Source organism: Mobula birostris, chromosome 32 (assembly GCF_030028105.1).
Source record: "Mobula birostris isolate sMobBir1 chromosome 32, sMobBir1.hap1, whole genome shotgun sequence".
Taxonomy (NCBI): domain Eukaryota; kingdom Metazoa; phylum Chordata; class Chondrichthyes; order Myliobatiformes; family Myliobatidae; genus Mobula; species Mobula birostris.
Genome location: NC_092401.1, coordinates 7,409,735 through 7,429,371, shown reverse-complemented (window position 1 = coordinate 7,429,371; position 19,637 = coordinate 7,409,735). Strand labels below are relative to the sequence as shown.

Genomic DNA, 19,637 nt, shown 5'->3' with positions numbered 1-19,637 from the left:
AACCCCCGAATATTACAGTTGAGGCACCGACACAAACTCTAAAATTTACTTCTGACTCCCCCGCAATGGGACACCTCCACTCACGTTGATATTCAAAATAAATTCTACAGTGAAGGTAGGTTAGTTTTAGTGACGGTCTTGGAGATGCAATACCAGGAAGAAGTTAACGCTGCGCCGGAGAATTAAAAGATTCAGAGCTGATGTTGAGAGTTGAACTGTATAAGTAGTACCAAACTGCGCATTTTGCACCAGGCACGACTTGTCATGTTCCAGAAGAGCAAGGTGTTCATGAACCAGAGTTTTACTAGTCGATCAGTAGTTATGTAACAACTGTAGATGTCCGAATGTTTAAAAAACCCGAGTCCCAGCCGAAGGGGGCGGTCCGCGCTGTCACCTCTTACACTGACTCGATGCGCCGAGCAGATCACTACTGGCTCTTCACGTTGATTGTGGGGCTTCTTAAAAAGTTGATCAATTTCAGACCACGTTTTCGTTTGAGATTTGATTATTATGTATTCCAGGTCGATTTTCCTTTTCGCTTTACTCTTGGTGGTAACAGGTAGGTAAAATGGTTTTAAATATAATCAATATATTTGCACGGAGTCACGCAGCGTTAGAGAGTAACTGTACATACAAACTGTACATTCCGGATTGTGCGCCACTGAGTGGGCATGGACCGTATCTCGTTTTCAATTTCCTCGGCAATATTCATTTTGGCGAAACATAAACTTTACGTTAACTTGAATTCCACTCAAGAATGGCAAGGAAGATAGAAATGAAAACTAGGCACCGAGCAAAATAGTTGCATGATTCAGGAATGAACTAAATTTAAAATTAAGAATATATCTCATTATTTTACCCATTACGCCAGAAGCACTTTCATTCCGTTTCTCAGTCCCTGGTACTCTATTCTTTCAGTACTCTGTACATGCGATCACTGTTGAGCGCTGGGCTGAGTCTGACCGCTGGTCCGTTTACAACACTATACCTTTGTGTAAAACTGCAACAGCCACCAAAGTGCACATAGCCCGAGTTCCTATATGTCCTTCCGATATAACAGTCTGACCAGTCACCATAACGCGCCCTGATGTAAGGTCTCCACTGGGAAGGTCGTCAGTTCCTTTTTCCCTCCAAATTATCCAAACTGATGTCTGGTCTAAACTACAATTGAACCTCTTGGCCATGTCTACATGGTCTTACGTTTTGAGTTGCTGCCGCATGATTGTCGGATTAGATGTTTGCATTAATAAGCAGCTGCAAGGTTTATCGAATAAAGTTGGTCATTGAGTGTATTCTGACATCCCTTCATTATCACTGGGTATAAATCCTGGAATTCCCTCCCCACCTTCACCTGAAGAGCCGAGGCTGTTTTAGAAAATGACTCGGGGGAAACTGGGGATGGTCTGCAGTTACCTGAAACATCACTGTCCCGATTAGTGGAAAAACAAACAACTTCTTTTCACTTTTGATGTGAAAAATTCTGTGTTTCCGGTTGTGATTCTCCAACAAATCAATGTCATGTCCACTATTTTGATCTATGGTCCGTTCTAAGAGGTAGCCAGGGCCTACAGACATTAGGGGTTATTTCAAATAGTTAAGAGCAAATAATTGGCTTCATCAGAGAGGATAGATAGTTGTGTGTTCTGCAAGTATCATTCCAGGATCTCTTGTTTGTAATATAAAGTAATAACTCGGATGAGCATGTGGATGGTCTGATCAGTAAGTATGCAGAGAAATTGATGGCGTACTGGAGATTGAGGAACATTGTCAAAGGATATAGCAGGAGTTACAGGAGATCAGCTGGAAATTTAGGCTGAGTGAGGACATCAAATACGAGAGAAATGTATACAATGAACGGTAGGACAATTGAGAGTACTCATGTAGAGAGGGATCTTGGGGTTGACGTCCATTGCTCCCTGAAAGTGGAAAGGGCAGTAAAGACAATGTGAAGCATGCTCACCTTCACTGGTGGGAACACCGAGCATGAACGTTGACAGGTACATTGCAGCTGTACAAGACATTGATTCAGCTATATTTGGAATACTTGTGTAGCTCTGGTCACCTCATTGAGAAAGTATGTGGAAGATTTGAATAGGTGCAGAAGAGATTCATCAGAATGTTGTCTGGATTGTGGTGTATTATCTATAAGGAGAGGCAAGAGCATCGGATGCCGAGAGGCGACATGATAGAAGGCATAGATAGGGTAGAGAGTCAGTGTTCCTCCCAGGTTGGAAATGTCATAGATTTAAGGTGACAGAAGCTTTAAGGTGTCCTTGCAGAAGCTTCATTTAGATTTTGCCAGACCATTCATGGGCACAGATTTCTAGGCAGTAGTCGATGCAGCTACAAAGTGGCCAGATGTGTTTCCAATAGCCTCCACGACAGCTTTGCACACTGTTGATGTGTTGAGAAGCCTCTTCTCAAGACTGCTGTTCCAGAACACTTAGTCAGTGACAATGGACCAGAGTTTGTTGTGGAACAGTTTGTCATTCCTGAAAATGAATGGAATAAGAGGTTTTACATCTGCACCATACCACCCACCTGCAAATGGTTTGGTGGAAAGATTTGTCCAAAATCTAAAGAACACTCTGTGAGTAATGTCATCAGAACACAGGGCACTGAATCAGAACCTCAAGAGTTTTCTCTTTGCATATCCTAATGCAGTACAGTTCAAAACCAACAACTCACCAGCTATGCTCTCCTTGGCCGTCCCTTGTGCTCACGCTTGGATTTTCCCAAACCCAGTCTCAGAAGTAGTTTGCAGGACAAGCAGCTGAGACAAACTGAGGGCTCCTCAAACAAGGAGGCTCAATGTTTCACTCCTCGACAAGCAGTCCTGGTGAGGGACTGCAGTGATGATCAAAAGTGGGTATTTGGAAAGGTTACGGATAGAATTGGACCATTCCTACACAATGGAGATTGCATCTAATGTCATCTGAAGATGACACTTTGATCAGTGTCAATTATTTGAGAAGAAAGGTGTCCATAGCTGTTAGAACCACTCCGAGAGTCAAGTCTCACAACCATCATAGAGGAGGCCCCAGAGCTTGAGAATGATTCACAGCCACAGAACTCACAAGCCAAGTAAGGTGACCCCCTTGTCAGGAAAGACTTTATCCCACAAGAGTGTGAAAACCTCCACAGCGATGAAATCTTTAGGTCTGAATGGAGCAGTTTAAGATTTACTATGCTGTGGATGTCTATATGGTTATTGTACTATATAGTATATTGTGTGTGTGTATATGTGTGTGTGTGTGTGTGTGTATATATATGTATGTACATATATATATACACACACACACACACACACATACATATAAAATGACTAGGGAGTAATACATCATATATTGAGTTGAGATGCATTCTATATGGAGTTGTAGTTATGGCTAAGCAGGGACAAGTATAGTGTACTGTATCTAATATTTCAGTAAGACAGGTTTACCACCGATTTTCTGGCACCCTTGTGTCCTGAGCCTTGCCAGATTAACGTTTTTGCCAGATTAAGAGGTCACGCAATAATAATGGCAAAAATGGACTGCAGAAGCTTAAAAAGGATTACTAATTAAACAAAACTAAATGTAAATTTATTAATTGCTGTGCTTACAAAGAATGGTGTTTCTCGATTATCTTTTTAAACACTTCATCCAGGCAAAGTTATTTCATGTGTTTTGATCTCTCACTGTGTGATTTTCCTTGCATCAAATAAAAATTCATTAGCTCTTGTTCTGTCATGAAGGTACGTATCTCTAACCCTTTGACTAAATCACCCAACAGCTCATTTAACTTGTCAACGGTAAATCTTTCAGTTTCATCCATTTCATAATCATCATTTCCATCTTGACCACTTGCAGTGTTTTTATCAGTATTCAGAGCACTGTATAATTGAGTCCATAAGGTGATGGATGCAGACAGGTGTTTTGTTATTGACAATCATCCACTCGCAGAGATTTTCTACATTAAGACTACTTGCTATAGCTTTCAAAGCAGGTCCTGTAACATTTGTTTCATATGCAAGCAAATCATGAACAACTTTCTCCTTTGGTACGTGATATCCTGTAAAATCATTGACAAGCTTTCCTTCAGGTGCATTGTCACACATCAAGGCAGGCCACAGCTTATTCCAGCCATTCTTTGGTGTTGAATGTTCTCACTTCTCCCACCCTCAAGCAATGAACCAAAGAGCATCCTTCATGCTAAATTCTTTAATAAATATCTGTACAGAATTGCTAGCATTCACATCATCTAACAGATGTTTCATGTAAAGAGAGCGATACTTGGCCTTAGAGAGTACAGTATTCCTTAATCTTGAGGTTGGATACACAATGTACAGTTTGGTGGTGAATACACTGTAAAAACATTATTCTTACACAGGAGTTCAGCTTTGGGGTGAGCTGAACAGTTGTCCAAAATAAGAACTTTGCAATCTTTGGGTAGCTTTGTAGATGTGCAACGTGCTCTGGCTTCTGACACAAAATATTTTTCAAACCACTCTACCGTAATATCAGTGGTAATCCAGCAATTTTCATTTGCGCAATATGTTACTGGGTCAGTTTTAACACCTTTCAAGGCCCTAGGGCATTTACTTTTTCTGCTGACCAGTGGAACTTGAGTACCTGCTGGGTTGGAGCACCTTAAAATGGTAACTCTGTCCTTAGGTTGTTTGAATCCTGTGGGATCTTCTTCTATTGCTAATATTTTCCAAGGTGTGCATTGTCAGAATAATGCAGTTCCGTCTGCATTATACTTCTGCTCAGGACTGACGCTTTCGGCAGCTATGAGCTTCGCAAATTCATCCACCTACTCCACATCTGCTTCCTGGTTTGCAGATCATTTTTCTCCACACACTTTATGCATGGAAATTCCATGGCCCTTCTTAAACCTTTGAAGCCATCGTTCACTATAGTCACACACAGGTTCTAATTTAAGTTCTTTATGGAATAACTTAGCTTAGTTCATTATCATGCTGCCCGACAAGATGATTCCATCACTTCAATGCTGGCGAGACCATTCAATCAACACTCAATCATGCTCAGTGCTCTTACCAACTTCCATAGTTTTTTCTAATGCTTATTTGCTTAGCTGTTGATTGAACTTTTCTCTTTGGCGTTTTATATCACACACAGTTGATGAACCAATATCATACAAGTCACACAGCTTATGCACAGAAACACCTTAGTACAGTTTTTTCAACTCTTCAACCCTCTTAGATCAATATTGACTGATGTTTACATTTGACACCACCACTGGTATTTGCACTCATCTTAGAAGCCACAGCTAGGGCTTAATTTATGTAAAATAAGCACAAAATATTGGGACTACCACAAAGTGCAATAATGAAAGTAGTGTGCTTTTGTCAAAATGAGTCCCGCCACACATGGCGCTGCGTGCACTACATACAGTGCCATCTGGTGGCTGCCCAGTAAACTACATCTTGCAATTTCATCCGAATGAAAAGAGGAGCTGAACCATCAGTTTCTGGAAGATCAGTGGTCAACCTGTACTTGAATAAATTTGTAAACATATTATTTGATTAAACATTCTTTGTTTGTTTACATAATTCATAATGGGTTACACGTTAGATGTTTGTGAATGGCGCACGTCATTATAGAAACATAGAAAACCTACAGCACAATACAGGCCCTTCAGCCCACAAAGCTGTGCTGAACTTGTTCTTACTTTAGAACTATGTAGGCTTACACATAGCCCCCTATTTTTCTAAGCTCCATGTATCCATCCATGAGTCTCTTAAAAGACCCTATCATTTCCACCTCCAACACTGCCACCAGCAGCCCATTCCACACACTCACCATTCTCTGCGTTTTTAAAAAAAAAACTTACCCCTGACATCTCCTCTGTACCTACTTCCAAGCACCTTAAAACTGTGCCCTCTCATGCTAGCCATTTCAGCCCTGGGAAAAAGCCTCTGACTATCCATATGATCAATGCCTCCCATCATCTTGCATACCTCTACCAGGTCACCTCTTATCCTCCATTGCTCCAGGGAGAAAAGGCTGAGTTCACTCAACCTATTCTCATAAGGCATGCTCCCCAATCCAGGCAACATCCTGGTTAATCTCTCCTGCATCCTCTCTATGGTTTCCACATCCTTTCTGTAGAGAGGCGACCAGAAATGAGCACAGTACTCTAAGTGGGGTCTGACCAGGGTCCTATATAGCTGCAACATTACCTCTCGGCTCTTAAACTCAATCCCACGGTTGATGAAGGCCAATGCACCGTGTGCCTTCTTAACCACACATTCAACCTGCGTAGCAGCTTTGAGTGTCCTGTGGACTCAGACCCCAAGATCCCTCTGATCCTCTGATCCATAATGTCACTACAATATATGTGAGTGCTTGATGAAAGAAAAAGGAAAAGAAAAACTAAGTAGACAAATATTCCAGCTCCCACACACTTCTCTTGATTCATTTCTGGAGTTACAAAGAATAACGTGGTGAATAGGAGAGAGGAAATTAAAAAGTGTCTGTGGTTGATGGGTCTTTGATTATGTTAGCAGCTTTACTGAGGCAGCAAGAAGTATAGGACAGATACAATGGGCTGAAGGGCCTGTTCCTGTGCTGTACTTTTCTGTAGTTCTATGGTCGAATGACATTCACTGAATCTTCAGCCCATCTTTTAGAATTCCTAACCAGAGCAAACATCAATCCTGTTTCAACTTGTCAAAATATGTTGACATTTCTGTGTATTTCAGTTCGATCTTCTCCAATTCTAGTTTACACCTGTCTGTCAACTTAATCTCTTCTCTTCTGAAAGTCCGCGATATCAGGAATCAGTCTGGTGAATCTCCTCTTCACTGCCTCAATGGAAAGTCCATCCATTGTTAGGCACAGAGATCAAAGCTGTACTAAATGTTTTCCTTTTCCATGTGTGTCTCTGGCAGATAAACTGAATGGATTTGAGGTTTCTATTGAAACAAACCTCCCAGTGGTGGAATTTGGACAATCCCTGGAGGTGACCTGCAGTACAACATGTAATAACTCAACAATAAATGTGGAATATAAACCAGGGATAAATCCCATAAGAACTCTTGGTGATAAGTGGATTACAGATCGACTTCTGAGTGTCCAGAAATGGGATCTGACTGTGCCATGTACTGTAGTTTGTCCATCTGCAAACAAACCAGTGAAGGAGAGCAAATGTGTGGTCCCAGTGTACAGTAAGTGACGTCTCTTGTTCTGAACACATCCCATAGCAGAGTATAACAGGATGAAAGGCAGCAAAATAAAATTATGTTTAACTTGGAAACATTACACAGAAAGATGCTGTCGTGTATCAGGTGAGGTAGTGAACGGCCTGCTGGGAAATAGATTTACACTTCACTCCCCCACAATGAGTTCACGGTCTGAGATGAGTTCAGATATTGATATTTAACAGAGACAATTCTACAGAAATGGAGAAAGGAACGTTTGAGAGTGGACAAATTTGTTCTCAGGTTAAGAATATGCTGATATTTCACACTCCAATGCTTTGATACGCAATACACTGATCTATGGGGGAGTGTTAGGATCCAGTTAGGTAACGGACATTCATAGCTGGGTTTCACAGTTACTGCAATAGATGAAGATTCTTCATTTGCTGTGGTTTGAAGGGATTCTTCAAACTGGGAATGTCACAGGGTAGAAAGATTCGTATTTGTAGTCGGGATACAGACTGATCCGATGATTACAGTAATCTTTGATTCTCCTTTGACAGATCGAAACTTAAGCATTGTTCCACTTCCTGATGTGCTGGAAGTTAACAAACCACATCAGCTGGAGTGCATTGGCCCGAAAGTCTATCCAAATAACAAACTCGTACTCACTTGGCTCAGAGGGAGTGAGGTTGTTGTACGTAATTCCACAGAGGAACAAGGTTTCCCAGAAGATGGTCCACTGAAGAACATCTTTCATTTCACTCCAAGTAATTCAGACAATGGACTGGTGTACACCTGCTTGGCAGAGTTGAAATTGAGCGATAACTCCACCAAATGGATCGCAAATGCATCTGTGACTCTGCAAATGTACTGTGAGTTCCACATTAATGATGTTTGCTCCTCCTTCTGAGAATAGATAAAACTTAAATAGTTTATCGATAGTTAATACTGAAGAGGAAACCTATGAACATTTTTCATTGCTCCTGTTTAATCTATTTTATGAAATCTGTCAGTTAAATATCTTGGACACTGTCAAAAACGTTCAGTTTTCCAAAGTGTGACAATAAATTGCCTGGACATTTTTTAACAGCCAGGGATTCTTAAAAATAGTTTGCTAAGGTCTTGCAATCACTTGCTACTTAAGGACATTTGTGTCCAAAATGGTAGCTCAGGCCCTGACCTGATTCCTCTGTCACTGCAGAGGGAAGAAGCCTAAAGCAGAGCCTCATGGAGGGAAGACCATCTAACATCATGACGGATGTGAGAAAGCTTGGTAAAGTCAGATAATTAAGGGAGCTGAAGGCAGCTTTCCATGATTACTATATGAAACTTGACCAAACTTCTGTGGGCCAAGCAGATGTGTGCCGGGGTCTCCAGAAAACATACTCTGTGAGGTCTTATTAGTGTGTTATAATTTTGGAGACATTCCATACAGTGGTGAGTTTATCAGTTGACCAACAGGCAGACTTCAGCCACTGAACCTGTGGATTTGCCTTTACTAGTGTAGTGATAGTTAATAGTGTTATTCCTCTGCCACTCACTTAGCTAGTCCCACACGGGTGGAGTTCACATACTCCACAAGCAGAAGGTTATCAATAACGCTCCATTGAGTTTCCTGCATGTTGGTGTCCTGGTGTGCTCTGCACTCTCCCTCAATAATGAACACAACATGGTGTCAGATGTGATTGATCATTGATGAAATGGTGTTACGGACCAAGTGAGATCCCCAACAAAAAGGAATTTACAGTAAAACTGTTTTTGTTTGCATATGTCTATGGAAAATATCCTGAGATTTATCAACTGAAACTGCCTATGCTAGTTTGCTAATTGTATCCACTGCATGAGTTGATAAAGGAGCAGGATTGCTAGACAATACCTTTAAACTGCACCCAAAAATGGATACATTGTAATAATCTGTTGGCCACTATCCTGGGGAAGTGCACAAACAGAGCAGAGAAGTCAAAAAGACATTAGTCAAGCTCTCAGGGAGAGAAAAGAAAATGTTTGTCGTCCAAATAAATAAAATAATAAAGAAAGAAACAAACAGGGAAATGGAGCAAATACCTGCAGTACCTAATAACCCGCCTACCTCCCAAAGTTATGTTTATTCTTTAACAAAGACAAACTTGTGTGGGTAAAAAGGCTAAAATTATTTTATTTACAGAATACTACCATCATGGCTTACCAGCTCAACCACATTTTACTCCAGGCCTCCAGCCTGCCACAAGCTTGTCTGTTCACCAACATGACTTCCAGTTCTTTTTTCAATCTTTTTATTAATTTCAAAATATAGAAACAAAACATAGCAATAATACAAATAATATGAGATGTATTGTTACATTTAAAAAAAGAGTAATTGCAAAACCAAATAGTGGAAATTACCAAAACTCCCATACATGTAGAACTGATCACGGATAATATAAAGCAAAAACAAAAGGAAAAAGGCAAAAAAAGGAAAAAAAAACCCATCCCAAAAGAAAAAAAAACTAAAAGACTTGGGCAAAACTAACAACTTAAAAATGGAAAAGAAGAAAACCTCAGCGTCGACGCCTCCACTCCCCTCCAACAACAGTACAGAGAAATAAAACCAGTTTGGAAATGATCAAATTACATCAAATGAAAATGCTGAATAAATGGCCTCCAAATTTTTTCAAACTTAATAGAAGGGTCATAAACTGCACTTCTAATTTTCTCCAAATTCAGACGCACCATAGTTTGTGAAAACCAATGAAATACTGTAGGAGGGTTGATCTCTTTCCAATTCAACAAGATGGACCTTCTAGCTATTAAAGTAAGAAATGCAATCATCCTTCGTGATGAAGAGGTTAAATTATTTGAGTCTATCATTGGTAATCCAAAGATAGCAGTAATTGGATGAGGTTGTAAGTCTAGATTTAGGACCGTTGAAATAATATCAAAAATATCTTTCCAATATTTCTCCAACAAGGGACATGACCAAAACATGTGAGTTAAAGAAGCAATCTCAGACTGGCATCTGTCACATATTGGATTAATATAAGAGTAATAACGAGATAGTTTATCTTTGGACATATGAGCCCTGTGAACTACTTTAAACTGTATCAACCTATGCTTAGCACATACAGAGGATGAATTCACCAACTGAAGAATTTTTTCCCATTTTTCAGTCGGTATATTAATCTCAAGTTCTCTTTCCCAGTCAGCTTTAATTTTATTAGAGGCATCAGGACATAAATTCATAATTATATTATATACAATTGCTATTACACCTTTCTGAGAAAGATTTAAGTCTAAGATTTTTTCCAAAGTGTTCATTGGATATGGGTGTGGAAAATTAGGAGAGACAGTAATTAAAAAGTTTCTAATCTGTAAATATCTAAAAAAGTGAGATCTGGGTAAGTTATATTTATTAGAAAGTTGATCAAAAGACATAAAACAGTTATCCAAAAATAAATCGCGAAAAGATATTATACCTTTGGTTTTCCAATCAAAGTAAGCTTGATCCATCATGGAAGGTTGAAAAAGAAAATTTGATATAATGGGACTTGCTAGAATGAATTGATTAAACCCAAAAAATCTTCGGAATTGAAACCATATACGTAAAGTATGTTTAACTATTGGGTTATTCATTTATTTATATGATTTAAAAGAAGTAAAAGGAAGTAAAGTTCCTAAAACCGTACCCAAGGAAAACCCTTGTAATGAATTAGATTCAAGATTTACCCAATGAAGGTTTAAAGATGCGTCCAAATCTTGTAGCCAAAAATTTTAAATATCGAATATTAATTGCCCAATAATAGAATCTAAAATTTGGGAGGGCAAGTCCCCCCTCCTTCTTGGATTTCTGTAAATATCTTTTACCTAACCTAGGATTTTTATTCTGCCAAATATATGAGGAAATTTTTGAATCCACATTGTCAAAAAAAGATTTTGGGATAAAAATTGGAACCGATTGAAATATATACAAAAATTTAGGCAAAATGATCATCTTAATAGCGTTAATCCAACCAATCAAAGACAAAGAGATTGGGGACCATTTGGTAAATAAAAGTTTAATCTGATCAATTAAAGGTAAAAATTAGCTTTAAATAAATCTTTATATTTTTTGGTAATTGTTATCCCTAAGTATATAAATGAATCAGTAACCAATTTAAATGGTAAACATCCATAAATAGGTACATGCTTATTTAAAGGGAATAATTCACTCTTACTAAGATTCAATTTGTAACCAGAAAAGTTACTAAATTGAGCTAACAGATCTAAGGTAGCAGGAATTGACTTCTCCGGGTTAGAGATATATAACAACAAATTATCTGCATATAATGATAGTTTATGTATTTCATTTCCACAGGTAATACCAACAATATTTGGCGAGTCACGGATAGCAATTGCTAAAGGTTCAAGAGCAATATTAAATAGTAAAGGACTAAGAGGGCAACCTTGCCTAGTACCACGAAAAAGACGAAAAAAAGGAGATCTATAATTATTTGTACAGACCAAGGCTACCGGGGAGTAATATAACAATTTAATCCAAGATATAAATGTCAAATTAAAATTAAATTTCTCAAGAACATTAAATAAATAAGGCCATTCAACTCTGTCAAAGGCTTTCTCAGCATCTAATGAGATAATACATTCCGGGGTAGTAAGTGAGGGGGTATAAACGATATTCATTAACCTCCTAATATTAAAAGATGAATAGCGATTTTTGATGAATCCGGTTTGATCCATGGAAATAATTTGAGGTAACACCTTCTCCAGTCTAGTAGCTAGAATTTTTGAAAAAATTTTTGAATCTACATTCAGAAGAGAAATCGGTCTATAGGATGCACAATCCGTAGGATCTTTATTCTTTTTAAGAATTAAGGAAATAGAGGCTTCATAAAACGATTGTGGTAATTTACCTAAACTAATTGCTTCCTTAAATATTCTAGACAACTTAGAAGAAAGAATGGAGGAAAAAAATTTTTTAAATTCCACTGTAAACCCATCGGGACCGGGTGCTTTACCGGAATTTAATGATGAGATTGCAGTTATTATTTCTTCCTCTGAAATGGAAGTTTCTAATGATAGGCAATCTTCGGGAGATAGTTTCGGAAAACTCAATTTACTTAAAAAATCATGCATGAAATTAGAATCATGAGGAAAATCAGAATGATATAAAGAGGTATAAAATTCTTAAAAGGTTTGGTTTATCCCAACATGATCAACTGTGAAAGTATCATCCTGTTTGCGGATCTTAGTAATTTGACGTTTAACCGAATCAAATTTCAATTGGTTAGCCAGTAATTTACCCGATTTATCACTATGAATATAAAAATCACTTCTAGTTCTCATTAATTGATTTTCGATCAAGGATGTTAATAATAAGCTATGTTCCAATTGGAGTTCAACTCTGTGTTTGTACAGCTCCTTGTTAGGAGAAATAGCATATTTTTTATCAACTTCTTTAATTTTATCAACCAGTAGAAGTACTTCATTGTTAATACGTCTTTTCAAACCGGCCGAATAGGAAATAATCTGACCACGGATATAAGCTTAAAAGGCGTCCCAAACAGTTCCGTTGGAAACTTCATCCGTAGTATTAGTTGAAAAGAAGAAATCAATCTGCTCCTTTATAAATTTGACAAAGTCCTGATCTTGAAGCAAAATAGGGTTAAATTGCCATTGTCTGGTAGTACAAAAGGTATCCATTAACTTGATGGAAAGTTTCAATGGAGCATGATCTGAAATAGCAATAATGTCATAATTACAATCAACTACATATGGAATCAAACGAGAGTCAATCAGGAAATAATCAATTCGAGAAAAAGAACGGTGAACATGTGAAAAAAAGGGGAATTCCTTATCACTTGGATGTAGAAATCTCTAAATTTCTGAAATCCCAGCATCCAACATAAAAGAGTTGATAATAGTAGCCGACTTATTCGGTAAAGCCGGACTACTTGTGGATCTATCCAACATGGGATTCAAACATAAATTAAAATCACCGCCCATTATCAACATATACTCGTTTAAATTAGGAAGGGAAGTAAGTAAATGTTTAAAGAATTCAGGATAATCCACATTCGGAGCGTAAACATTAACCATAGCGACCTTTTTATTAAAAAGTACCCCCGTAATTAACAGAAATCTGCCATTAGGATCTGAAATGATGTCTTGATGAATGAATGTAATTGAGGGATCAATAAAAATTGAAACGCCTTTAATTTTGGCTTGAGCATTTGAATGGTATTGTTGTTCTTTCCAAAACTTAAAGAAGCGTTGACTGTCCTCTTTCCTTACATGAGTCTCTTGAGCAAAGATAATATGAGCATTCAGTCTTTGGAATATTTTGAAAATCTTTTTCCGTTTTATTGGATGGTTTAAACCATTTGTATTCCAAGAGATAAAATTAATAGAATGAGCCATAACTAAAAATTAACCCTTTGGTGAGTAAGGGGTTAACCATAATGTGAGCTCATGAAATCGGAAGAGGAATACATGATTAGAGAGGAACTGGAAATCTCGACACTGGGGACATCTTTGTAGTTCTGAATCAGCCCAACAGAAAAAATTAAAAAAGAAAAAGGCCACCCCCTCCCCCAACCCCAAATAGAAACCCGAACTGAGCCAGAGAAGGCTGAAAAAAGCGCTAACTAATACTAACTTTAACCCCATTTCTGCAGGGGGCAACTCCAAAAATATATGTTAGATAAGTGATCTCCCAAAGACTAATATGTGAAAAATAAACAGTATTGTAAATTAGTCTCCATAGTAAAAATTACTAAAATATATAAAATAAAAGAAACCAGTATCAGTGCATATAATTAGTTAATTATAAACGAGTAAATAAAAAAACGCTTCCCAAATAAGAAAAATGGATTATGGGAAGAAGAAGCATAAGAACATGGCGTCCCAAAAAAAAAATAAAAATTATAGAAAAAGAAAGACAAGTCGCCATTTTAATTATGCGAAAATCAAAAATAGGAAGCATATAACTACAAATGACCGTCGGATCAGATCATTAGTAATAACAAAAAAGGATAAATTAAAACAAAAGGTTAACTAAGGGAAAGTGATGTTATTCACAGAAGATAAATATTCTATATAAGTTATAAAATAATCACTATAGTAAAGAACAAAGAACAAAAATCTTAAACTTATAAAAAACCTTCATCGCACAGTAGTAGAAGGTTTATTTTGAAGGAAAACACCAGAGAGAAGAAAAAAATTGGCGCTGGAAGCACCCAACACAGATTAAGAGAGGGTATCTGTATCAGATGGGAAATTGTCATCCAAAAAGCTCCGAGCGGCAGTTGCAGAGTGGAAGACACGACGATTTCCATCGGGAAGAGAGATTCTGAGTCGTGCAGGATACAGTAATGCCGGTTTGAGATTTTTTTGATAGCATTCCGACATTAAAGGTTTAAAAGTCAGTCGTTCCTTCATCACTTCAGGACTGTAGTCTTGAACTATTCTGAAGGAATGCTGGTGATACTTGATCATCCCTTGTCGACGAGCGATCTGAAGAAGTTGTTCTTTAACATTAACATAATGGAAACGAAGAATAACTGGTCTGGGTTTGGAAACAGCCGCTGCTGACTTTATCCACGGTATACGATGGGCGCAATCGAGTAATGGAGGATCGTTGGGAAAAACTGAACCGAACAAATCCTTTAAAAGTTTAGCAAAGAATATTACAGGATCTCCAACCTCAACATCCTCGGGTAGGCCAATTAAACATAAATTTTGTCTTCTCGATCGATTCTCAAGATCAATAACTTTGGATTTAAGTTGTTGGAACTGTTTAGTAGGCGAAGCTAGATTCTTCTCTAAGATCTCAACTTTTGTATCCGTCTTCTGAGATTTAGTATCCAGCTCAGAAATTTTTGCATCATGTTTTTGAACATCAGCATTCAGGAATTTCAAAGATTCCGTGATTGATTTTAAATCTTCATTAAGGCTTTGACGATGTTGTTCAAATTGAGCAGTTAAACTTCCAGATAATTTTATCTGATGCTGCTCAAACATTTCCTCCAAACACTTCACCATAACTTCGTAAGTTAATTCCGTTGGTTTAGAGTCACCTTTCTTCTTTCCTCCGTTCCCATCAGCGTCTTTCCCATCTTTGGTTTTAGATCTCGTACTCATTTCTTTAAGCTCAAAAGTTGCGATTGACAAAAGGAAGTCAATTAATCGATAATTCAGAGAGATAAAGTAAGTCTTCTGGTGTACTTAAAGTTGATTAGATCAAGGAGATCATAGGTTAAAAAGGATAACGGGAATGGAGCGAAGCCAGAGAGACGACCTCACTCCATGAGCGCTCCCTGCAGAATCATGACTTCCAGTTCTGGGTGAACCGCCCAAATTGCACAAAGGAAATGAAGTTCTTTTTATGTACAGACATAATAACACATCTTCCCCTTTAAAGAAAACAAGCACAATAGTATGACCTCATAAACTTTCAAGTAACAATGATCCTTTCCAACAAAAATATTTGCATTAACTTCAATTGTAATAAGCAAATACTGTCCCTTATTCACTCAGCTTCTTTCAATCCACCTCTCTGGTGGTTTAATGATTGCTTTTGGTCTGCTATTTGTTTCCACTGATGTATAGTTTCAATTGCTGTGTTCAATTACTGTTCTTATTCCTGTTGTGTGGCCATACTCCACTCCATGTGCCTCATAATGGAGCCCTGGACTGTATCTATATGATCAAAAAGTCTTTGTACAAGTTCCAGCTGATTCTGTCGCAATTCATGGAGCTTCTTCTGCTGGTTGCGTATCATAGATAGCAACTCCTCGTTTGTTTTGAACTGGTGCTGTTGTTCTGACCTTAGGAACACTGTGTTCTCCCCATCTTCCCTTTTTATTTTTCTGGTTCAACATTGGAGAGGTTTATGGAGATCTTTTTGATATCCAGTCTTCAACTGGAAGTCAGGGAGAGACAGAGTTTGAACCAAAACTGCATGATGTGGAAGCAAGACTGGCAACTTCATCATGATCACTCTCTTCAGCACTCACACCCACACTGTTATGCTGGTGTAGCTAGTACAGGTGGAGTTCTTGTGCTTCTCTTGTATGGCCTCTCTGAGTCTCTCACGGATGCTGTTAGGAGTTTCTCAAGTTACATCGGATAAGCATCCAAGCCCCACAAAGCCATCTCCATACTCTTTGTTGAATGTTTCCTGGTCAGCTTTGTACTGTGAGGCCACTACAAAAACATAATCCAACATGTTGTGCTTTTCCCATGCACTCAGACCTAATATTGGCCGTACTCGCTTTTCTACAATCAGTAGTGGTCCCTTTAGACGCTGTCCCTCGTGCCTGAAAGTCACTATACCATCCCCTTTTACTGGAACATTCTCTCCAGTATAGCCTGTCACTTATAACTTCACTGGGTAAATCTTGCTCTTTACTTTGAGGGATCCATGGATAATAGATACACTGGACTCTGGTGTCCAGCTTAAATGGAATTACTGTCTCACTCACAGTCACTGGAACAATCCATTCTGTTATACCAGCACCAGCAGTCTGTAGAGAATCCTCAAAGACTTCCTCCATTTCCTCACCAACAATGTGCACCTTTCTCTTGGTAGACACAGCTTTGCAGCACTTTGCAAAATAATTCTTCTTCCTACAATTATCGCAGGACATTTCTTTGGGGTATGCCTACCTCCACATATTCTGTTTGAGCCTACTTCTTTGCTATGCTGCCATTTTGCAAAACACCTTGTGTCCCTCTGTTTTCACAGCGGCACTGTGGTTTCTGCTGTGTGTATCTCTTTCTCTTGTGCTCATGCAGTCTCCGCTGCCCACCACATATTCACAGCCTTTTCTAGCGTCAGATCTTTTTTACAGAGCAAGCTTTCTCTGAGAACATTATCTGGGATTCCACAAACTATTTTGTCTCTGACTAGTGAATCTCTCGAATCTCCAAATTCACAGGACTCACTCAATGTGTGAAGCTCAGCTAAGCATTGGTCAAAGGTAACACCTTGTTCCTGTTCACAGAAGAACGTGACATTTTTATTTGAGAAAAAATATTCCTCAAATTTTGTCATTAGATTGTCAAGTCTAAAACTGTCTCATCAATTTGAAAGCTGTTATAGACATCCAAAGCATCTTCACCAATTATGTGTGAAAAGATAGATGCTTTCAATATTTCCTCCACCCCACCAGCTCTGCTTGGCACTAAATACATATTGAATTGTTGTTTGTAGCATTTCCAATTGTCAGCTAGGTTGTTGGTAAACTGTATAGCTGTGGGAGGACTTAGGTTATCTGTAACAGAATTTTTCAGGCTGCTCTCACCTCAATTTCTTGCTGAACTTTGAAACAGTGTGATCCTTTTCCAACAGCTTCTCTCTGTCGGACCCGAGCGTCTCTTTCTTAGTCACTCGCCATATTCAGTTACGCTTTGGATTTAGACCACATGCCAACTACTGACAGCAGGTTATGTTCATTCTTTAACAAAGACAAACTCGCGTGGGAAGAAATGCTAGAACTATTTTAGTTACAGAATACTATAGTCATGGCTTCTGCTCAACCACACTTTATGGCATGAGTTTGTCTATTCACCACCATGACTTCTGGTTCTGGGTGAACTGCCTACATTGTGCACAAGGAAGTGAAATTCTTTTTTATGTACAGACATAACAACACATCTTCCCCTTTAAAGAAAACAAGCACAATAGTATAACCTCATTAAGTTGCAAGGAACAATGATCCTTTCCAACAAAAATATTTACATTAACTTCAATTCTAATAAGCAAATACAGTCCCTTATTCACTCATCTACTTTCAATCCACCTCTGTGGTGGTTTAATGATACTCTAGATGCCCAGCCTGCCACAAGCATGTCTGTTCACCAACATGACTTCTGGTACCTGGTGAACTTCCCATATTGTACACCAGAACTGCAGTTCTTTATTATGTAAATACATAACAACACACCTGAGACATTTGATTTCTCTAAACCAGGGGACTTTGAGAGATGGTTCAGATGCTTTGAGAGATTTAGGGTTGCATGTAATCACACCCAGACTTCAGAAGAGCATCAAGTAAGCACACTGATATACTGCAGTATATACTATTGAGTTGAAAGAGGACAAAATCTGCAGCAGGGTCATGTAATATTGTGAGTGTGGATAACCAGCTGTTCCAAAAGGAGCTCACAAACTCAGACCTCACTGGCTTGAAAGGGACACACTCACCATTATTGATGGTTTACTGTTAAAGGGCACCAGACTCATCATTCCTACTTGTGTGCACATCAAAATCATCAATCAAATCTACCAAGGGCATCAAGAGATCAAAAATTGTAATGTGCGATATATGTCCTTTTGGTTACACTGGGTTGATAAGAACGATCAGCCAATTTGGGTAGACTTGGAATTGAAAGCTGCGAAACAGTTTTATTTAACCTCGTTATTGGGAGCTGCCTGACCTGTACAATTAGCTAAAGTTGCTAATTTAAATTTATGCCCTGTGATTAAGCATTCTTTACAAACTTGGCTCCAGTTCCATAATTTTTTTTAATTTAAAAAAATTTAAACTTTGTAGTTTAATTTATCAAAATTACTTTTTTAAGCCTTCTTTGAGTGATCCAATTGTTTTACTTTGGAAAAATAAAGGTATTAATTCTTTTTTGGATTTATTTAAAGAAGATAGACGGATGTCTTTTGAACAATTAGTTGATAAATATTCTCTTTCATACTCACACTTTTTACAATACCTTCAAGTTAGATATTTCTTACAAAAGTATTTAAGTAATTTTCCTTACATATTGGAGGCTGACCCGTTAGATACTGTTATGAGTATGAACCCTCCGACAAAGGGTTCTATTGGAAGAATTTCTAATTTATTATTACAATGGGATAAGTGTCCTTTATTTAAGATTAAACAAGATTGGGAAAAGAAACTTAATTTGACTTTTATGACGGAGGACTGGACGCAGATTCTGAAGTTGGTTAACTCTTCCTCGACCTGTGCTAGTCATTCACTGATTCAATTTAAAATTGTACATCGTTACCATTTGACAAAGGAGAGACTGTCTAAGATGTTTCTTAATGTTGATAGTTATTGCGATAGATGTAAAACTGAGACAGCTACACTGACACACGTTTTGGTCTTGTTCTATACTGGAATAGTTCTGGAAGTCAGTTTTTTCTACAATTTCTAAAACATTTAAAATTAATTTACAATTTCACAAATTAACTGTGCTTTTTGGAATAACTCCTCAAAATACCCCTCGTATCTCTGTGTCTGACCAACGTGTTATTGCATTTGTTACATTGATAGCTAGGAGGGCCATTTTGTTGAAGTGGAAGGATATGTCGGCTCCCATTTTGTCACAATGGTTCCCTCAAGTGATGCTATGTCTTAGTTTGGAGAAAATTAGAAGTCAAACTTTTGAACCTGTGTTTGATTTTGAGAAAAGATGGGGTTCATTTGCTCATTACTATCATTTGAGTTAATTGATAGACTTCCTCCATGATCTATTTGTAAATTTTTGGTACATT

The 19,637-nt window shown here is 38.1% G+C and overlaps 1 protein-coding gene across 2 annotated transcripts in view; it reads left to right on the top strand.

Moving 5' to 3' along the window:
• The first annotated feature begins 385 nt into the window (after positions 1-385).
• The window catches only part of LOC140191018 (intercellular adhesion molecule 2-like), a 28,883-nt gene continuing 9,631 nt past the window's right edge, over positions 386-19,637 (top strand). Inside the window, exons 1-4 of one of the 2 annotated variants that reach the window (XM_072248055.1) lie at positions 386-559; positions 6,899-7,174; positions 7,711-8,022; positions 11,481-14,819. In XM_072248055.1, the coding sequence (XP_072104156.1) occupies positions 511-559; positions 6,899-7,174; positions 7,711-8,022; positions 11,481-11,524 (681 nt within the window). In that variant the 5' untranslated portion in view covers positions 386-510 and the 3' untranslated portion in view covers positions 11,525-14,819. Of the gene's footprint in view, positions 560-6,898; positions 7,175-7,710; positions 8,023-11,480; positions 14,820-19,637 lie in introns of those variants that run through there. The other variant, XM_072248054.1, reaches the window with a different exon arrangement.